The following is an 8,491-nucleotide window of genomic DNA, read 5'->3' as shown; positions in this document are numbered from 1 at the left end:
AGACACACACAGAGACACACACAGTGAGACACACAGAGACACAGAGAGACACACACAGTGAGACACACAGAGACACTGAGAGACAGACATACAGAGACAAACAGAGACATTTCTACAATCGAAAAGAAATTGTAAGGTGAGTGGGTGGTGAGTGAGTGGGTGGGTGAGTGGGTGAGTGAGTGAGTGGGTGAGTGAGTGGGTGAGTGAGTGGGTGAGTGAGTGAGCGAGTGGGTAAGTGGTTGAGTGAGTGGGTGAGTGAGTGGGTGAGTGGGCGAGTTGGTGGGTGAGTGGGTGAGTGGTGAGTGAGTGGGTGAGTGAGTGGGTGAGTAAGTGAGTGGGTGGGTGGGTGGTGAGTGAGTGGGTGGGTGAGTGGGTGAGTTAGTGAGTGAGTGGGTGAGTGAGTGGGTGAGTGAGTGGGTGAGTGAGTGAGCGAGTGGGTAAGTGGTTGAGTGAGTGGGTGAGTGAGTGGGTGAGTGGGCGAGTGGGTGGGTGAGTGGGTGAGAGGTGAGTGAGTGGATGAGTGAGTGGGTGAGTGAGTGGGTGAGTGTGTGAGTGAGTGAGTGGGTGAGTGGGTGGGTGGGTGAGTGGGTGGGTGAGTGGGTGGGTGAGTGGGTGGGTGAGTGAGTGGATAAGTGAGTGGGTGAGTGAATGGGTGAGTAAGTGGGGGAGTGGGTGAGTGAGTGGGTGGGTGAGTGGGTGGGTGAGTGAGTGGGTGAATGGGTGAGTGAGTGGGTGAGTGAGTGAGTGAATGAGTGGGTGGGGGAGCGGGTGGGTGGGTGATTGAGTGAATGAGTTTGTGAGTGAATGGGTGAGTGAGTGAGTGAGTGGATGTGATTGAGTGAATGAGTTTGTGAGTGAATGGGTGAGTGAGTGAGTGAGTGGATGAGTGAGTGGGTGAGTGAGTGAGTGGGTGAGTGAGTGAATGAGTGAGTGGGTGAGTGAGTGGGTGAGTGGCTGGGTGAATGGGTGAGTGAGTGAGTGAGTGGTTGAGTGAGTGAGTGGATGAGTGAGTGGGTGAGTGGGTGAGTGAGTGAGTGGGTGAGTGAGTGGGTGAGTGAGTGAGTGAGTGGGTGAGTGAGTGAGTGAGTGGGTGAGTGAGTGAGTGCGTGAGTGAGTGGGTGAGTGAGTGAGTGAGTGGATGAGTGAGTGGGTGAGTGAGTGAGTGGGTGAGTGAGTGAGTGAGTGAGTGGGTGAGTGAATGGGTGAATGGGTGAGTGGGTGAGTGAGTGAGTGGGTGAGTGGGTGAGTGAATGGGTGAATAGGTGAGTGGGTGAGTGAGTGAGTGGGTGAGTGAATGGGTGAATGGGTGAGTGGGTGAGTGGGTGAGTGAGTGAGTGGGTGAGTGAGTGAGTGAGTGGGTGAGTGGGTGAGTGAGTGGGTGGGTGAGTGAGTGAGTGTGTGAATGAGTGAGTGAGTGGGTGAGTGAGTGAGTGAGTGGGTGAGTGAGTGGGTGAATGAGTGAGTGAGTAGGTGAGTGAGTGGGTGAATGAGTGGGTGAGTGAGTGAGTGGGTGAGTGAGTGGGTGAGTGAGTGAGTGAGTGGGTGAGTGAGTGAGTAAGTGAGTGGGCGAGTGAGTGAGTGAGTGGGCGAGTGAGTGGGTGAATGAGTGAGTGAGTGGGTGAGTGAGTGGGTGAGTGAGTGAGTGGGTGAGTGAGTGAGTGGGTGAGTGAGTGAGTGACTGGGTCAGTATTTGTTCTGGTCTGGCCACGTGATGGATCGCTAGGGTCACGTGATGGGGGCCGTCAGTGACGTCATCAACTCCACGTGGATTCTGAGGAAGCTGGATGGTCGTCACGTGACCAGCAACGTCACGCGAGCGTTGAGTGAGTCGCGGGTAGAGGCAGCCTCTAGCACCCACCACTCACCCACTCACCCACTCACTCACCCACTCACCCACTCACCCACTCACTCACTCACTCACCCACTCACTCACTCACCCACCCACTCACTCACTCACCCACTCACTCACCCACTCACCCACTCACCCACTCACCCACTCACTCACCCACTCACCCACTCACTCACCCACCCACTCACTCACTCACCCACTCACTCACCCACCCACCCACTCACTCACCCACCCACTCACCCACCCACTCACCCACTCGCTCACTCACCCACTCACTCACGCACCCACCCACTCACTCACTCACTCACCCACTCACTCACCCACTCACCCACTCACTCACTTACTCACCCACCCACCCACTCACTCACTCACCCACTCACTCACTCACCCACCCACTCACCCACTCACTCACTCACTCACCCACTCACTCACTCACCCACTCACTCACCCACTCACTCACCCACCCACTCACTCACTCACTCACCCACCCACCCACTCATCCACTCATTCACTCACCCACCCACTCACTCACCCACTCACCCACCCACTCACTCACCCACCCACCCACCCACTCACCCACCCACCCACCCACCCACCCACTCACTCACTCACTCACCCACTCACTCACCCACTCACTCACCCACCCACTCACTCACCCACCCACTCACTCACCCACTCACTCACCCACTCACTCACCCACCCACTCACTCACCCACTCACTCACTCACCCACTCACTCACTCACCTACCCACCCACCCACCCATTCACTCACCCACCCACCCACCCACTCACTCACCCACTCACCCACTCACTCACTCACTCACCCACTCACTCACCCACCCACCTACCCACTCCTCACCACTCACTCACTCACTCACCCACTCACTCACTCACCCACTCACTCACTCACCTACCCACCCACCCACCTCATTCACTCACCCACCCACTCACCCACTCACTCACTCACCCACTCACTCACCCCCCACCTACCCACTCCTCACCACTCACCCACCCACTCACTCACTCACTCACCCACCCATTCACTCACCCACTCACCCACCCACTCACTCACCCACTCACCCCACTCACTCACTCACTCACCCACTCACCCACCCACCCACCTACCCACTCCTCACCACTCACCCACCCACTCACTCACCCACTCCTCACCACTCACTCACTCACCCACTCACTCACTCACCTACCCACCACCCATTCACTCACCCACCCACCTACCCACTCACCCACTCACTCACCCACCCACCTACCCACTCTCACCACTCACCCACCCACTCACTCACCACTCACCCACCCACTCACTCACCCACTCACTCACTACCCCACTCACCTCACTCACCCACTCACCCACCCTCTCACTCACCCACTCACTCACCCACCCACCCTACCCACTCCTCACCACTCACCCACACACTCACCCACCCACTCACCCACCCACTCACTCACCCACCCACTCACCCACCCAACTCCCCCACCCACTCACTCACCCACTCACTCACCCACCCACTCACCCACCCACTCACTCACTCACTCACCCACCCACCCACTGATCCACTCACTCACTAACCCAGCTCACCCCACCCACTACCCACCCACTCACCCACCCACTCACCTACTCACCCACCCACCCACTCACTCACCCACTCACCCACCCACTCACTCACCCACTCACTCACTTACCCACTCACTTACCCACTCACCCACCCACTCACCCACCCACTCACCCACCCACTCACCTGCTCACCCACTCACTCACTCACTCACCCACTCACTCACTCACCTACCCACCCACCCACCCATTCACTCACCCACCCACCCACTCACTCACCCACCACTCACTCACTCACCCACTCACTCACCACCCACCTACCCACTCCTCACACACTCACCCACCCACTCACTCACTCACCCACCCACCCACTCACCCACTCACTCACTAAACCACCCACTCACTCACCCACTCACCCACCCCACTCACTCACCCACTCACTCACTCACACACCCACCTACCCACTCCTCACCACTCACCCACCCACCCACTCACTCACTCACTCACCCACCCACTCACTCACTCACCCACCCACTCACTCACCCACTCACTCACTCACCCACCCACCTACCCACTCCTCACCACTCACCCACCCACTCACTCACCCACCCACTCACGCACTTCACCCACTCACTCACCCACTCACCCACCCACTCACTCACCCACCCACCCACCCACCCACCTCACTCACCCACCCACCCCACCCACTCACTCACTCACTCACCCACTCACTCACTCACCCACCCACTCACCCACTCACTTACTCACTCACCCACTCACTCACCCACTCACTCACCCTCACTCACCCACCCACCCACTCACCCACTCACTCACCCACTCACTCACCCACCCACCCACTCACCCACACACTCACTCACCCACTCACTCACTCACTCACCTACCCACCCACCCACTCCATTCACTCACCCACCCACCCACCCACTCACTCACCCACTCACCCCTCACTCACTCACTCACTCACATCACCCACCCACCTACCCACTCCTCACCACTCACTCATCTCACTCACCCACTCACTCTCTCACCCACTCACTCACTCACCTACCCACCCACCCACCCACTTCATTCACTCACCCACCCACTCACCCACTCACTCACTCACCCACTCACTCACAGCCACCCACCTACCCACTCCTCACCACTCACCCACCCACTCACTCACCCACTCACTCACTCACCCACCCACCCACCCATTCACTCACCCACTCACCCACCCACTCACTCACCCACTCACCCACTCACTCACTCACTCACCCACTCACTCACTCACCCCACCCACCCACCCACTCACCCACTCACCCACTCACTCACCCACCCACCTACCCACTCCTCACCACTCACCCACCCACTCACTCACCCACTCACCCACCCACCTCACTCACCCACTCACTCACTAACCCACCCACTCACTCACTCACCCACCCACTCACTCACCCACTCACCCACCCACCTACCCACTCCTCACCACTCACCCACACACTCACCCACCCACTCACCCACCCACTCACTCACCCACCCACTCACCCACCCACTCACCCACCCACTCACTCACCCACTCACTCACCCACCCACTCACCCACCCACTCACTCACTCACCCACCCACCCACTGATCCACTCACTCACTAACCCACTCACCCACCCACTCACCCACCCACTCACCCACCCACTCACCCACTCACCCACCCACCCACTCACTCACCCACTCACCCACCCACTCACTCACCCACTCACTCACTTACCCACTCACTTACCCACTCACCCACCCACTCACCCACCCACTCACCCACCCACTCACCCGCTCACCCACTCACCCGCTCACCCACTCACTCACTCACTCACTCACTCACTCACTCACCTACCCACCCACCCACCCATTCACTCACCCACCCACTCACTCACTCACCCACCCACCCACCCACTCACCCACTCACTCACTAACCACCCACTCACTCACCCACTCACACCACCCACTCACTCACCCACTCACTCACCCACCCACCTACCCACTCCTCACCACTCACCCACCCACCCACTCACCCACTCACTCACCCACACTCACTCACTCACCCACCCAATCACTCACCCACTCACCCACCCACTCACTCACCCACTCACCCACATCACTCACCCACTCACTCACTCACCACCCACTCCTCACCACTCACTCACTCACCCACTCACTCACTCACCTACCCACCCACCCATTCACTCACCCACCCACCTACCCACTCTTCACCACTCACCCACCCACTCACTCACTCACCCACTCACCCACCCACTCACTCACTCCACTCACTCACTCACCCACCCACCTACCCACTCCTCACCACTCACCCACACACTCACCCACCCACTCACCCACCCACTCACCCACCCACTCACCCACCCACTCACTCACCCACTCACCCACCCACTCACTCACCCACTCACTCACTTACCCACTCACTTACTTACCCACTCACCCACCCACTCACCCACCCACCCACCCATTCACTCACCCACCCACCCACCTCACTCACCCACCCACTCACTCACTCACCCACTCACTCACCCACCCACCTACCCACTCCTCACCACTCACCCACCCACTCACTCACCCACCCACCCACCCACTCACTCACCCACTCACTCACTCACTCACCCACCCACCTACCCACTCCTCACCACTCCACCCACCCACCCACTCACTCACTCACCCACCCACTCACTCACTCACCCACCCACTCACCCTCACCCACCCACTCCACTCACCCACTCACTCACTCACTCACCCACCCACCCACCCACTCACCCACCCACTCACTCACCCACCCACCCACTCACACCACTCACTCACTAACCCACCCACTCACTCACTCACTCACCCACTCACCCACCCACTCACTCACCCACTCACTCACTCACCCACTCCACCTACCCACTCCTCACCACTCACCCACCCACTCACCCACCCACCCCACCCACTCACCACTCACCCACCCACTCACCCACCCACCCCACCCACCCACTCACCCCTCTCACCCACTCACTCACTCACCCACTCACTCACTCACCTACCCACCCACCCACCCATTCACTCACCCACCCACCCACTCACTCACCCACCCACTCACTCACTCACCCACTCACTCACCCACCCACCTACCCACTCCTCACCACTCACCCACCCACTCACTCACTCACCACCCCACCCACTCACCCACTCACTCACTAACCCACCCACTCACTCACCCACTCACCCACCCACTCACTCACCCACTCACTCACTCACTCACCCACTCCACCTACCCACCTCCTCACCACTCACCCACCCACCCACTCACTCACTCACTCACCCACTCACTCACTCACCCCACGCACTCACTCACTCACTCACTCACTCACTCACCCACCCACCTACCACCCTCACCACTCACCCACCCACTCACTCACCCACCCACTCACCCACTCACTCACTCACTCACCCACCCACCCACTCACCCACCCACCCACTCACTCACCCACCCACCCCCACCCACTCACTCACCCCACCCACTCACCCACTCACTCACCCACTCACTCACTCACCCACCCACTCACTCACCCACTCACTCACCCACCCACCTACCCACTCCTCACCACTCACCCACCCACTCACTCACCCACCCACCCACTCACGCACTCACTCACTAACCCACTCACTCACTCACTCACCCACTCACCCACTCACCCACTCACATCACCCACCCACCTACCCACCTCCTCACCACTCACCACCCACTCCCACCCACCCACTCACCCACCCACCCACTCACCCACTCACTCACTAACCCACCCACTCACTCACTCACCCACTCACCCATCCACTCACTCACCCACTCACTCACCCACCCACCTACCCACTCCTCACCACTCACCCACCCCACTCACTTACCTCCTCACCCACCCACCCACTCACCCACCCACTCACTCACTCACTCCACCCACCCACTCCCACACTCACTCACTCACTAACCCACCCACTCACTCACTCACTCACCCACTCACCCACCCACTCACTCACCCACTCACTCACTCACCCACCCACCTACCCACTCCTCACCACTCACCCACCCACTCACCCACCCACCCACTCACCCACCCACTCACCCACTCACTCACCCACCCACTCACCCACTCACTCACCCACTCACTCACTCACCCACTCACTCACTCACTCACCCACCCACTCACTCACTCACTCACCCACCCACTCACTCACCCACTCACTCACTCACCCACCCACCTACCCACTCCTCACCACTCACCCACTCACTCACTCACCTACCCACCCACCCACTCATTCACTCACCCACCCACTCACCCACTCACTCACTCACCCACTCACTCACCCACCCACCTACCCACTCCTCACCACTCACCCACCCACTCACTCACCCACTCACTCACTCACTCACCCACCCACCCATTCACTCACCCACTCACCCACCCACTCACTCACCCACTCCCCACTCCTCACTCACCACTCACTCACTCACCCACCACCCAGCCCACTCACCCCACCCACCCACCTACCCACTCCTCACCACTCACCCACCCACTCACCCACCCACTCTCACCACTCACTCACCACCCACTCACTCACTCACCTACCCACCCACCCATTCACTCACCCACCCACCTACCCACTCACCCCACTCACTCACTCACCCACCCACCTACCCACTCTTCACCACTCACCCACCCACTCACTCACCCACTCACTCACTCACCCACCCACCTACCCACTCCTCACCACTCACCCACCCACTCACCCCCCCACTCACCCACCCACTCACCCACCCACTCACCCACTCACCCACCCACCCACTCACTCACCCACTCCCCACCCACTCACTCACCCACTCACTCACTTACCCACTCACTCACCCACTCACCACCCACTCACCCACCCACTCACCCACCCACTCACTAACCCACTCACCCACCCACTCACTCACCCACTCACTCACTCACCCACCCACCTACCCACTCCCTCACCACTCACCCACCCACCCACTCACTCACTCACTCA

General features: G+C 59.7%; 1 protein-coding gene across 1 annotated transcript in view; it reads left to right on the top strand.

The window, feature by feature from the left end:
* Window positions 1–1,520: 1,520 nt before the first annotated feature.
* The window catches only part of LOC116937246 (uncharacterized), a 70,617-nt gene continuing 63,646 nt past the window's right edge, over window positions 1,521–8,491 (top strand). Inside the window, exon 1 of the mRNA XM_076055362.1 lies at window positions 1,521–1,823. Coding sequence (XP_075911477.1) covers window positions 1,733–1,823 — 91 coding nt within the window. The 5' untranslated portion in view covers window positions 1,521–1,732. The remainder of the gene's footprint in view (window positions 1,824–8,491) is intronic.

Source organism: Petromyzon marinus, chromosome 71 (genome assembly GCF_048934315.1).
Source record: "Petromyzon marinus isolate PM22_M1 ecotype Great Lakes invasive population chromosome 71, UKy_Petmar_22M1.pri1.0, whole genome shotgun sequence".
NCBI classification, from domain to species: Eukaryota; Metazoa; Chordata; class Hyperoartia; order Petromyzontiformes; family Petromyzontidae; genus Petromyzon; species Petromyzon marinus.
Note: the sequence above shows the minus strand (reverse complement) of the source record. Positions and strands in the feature narration are given on the sequence as shown.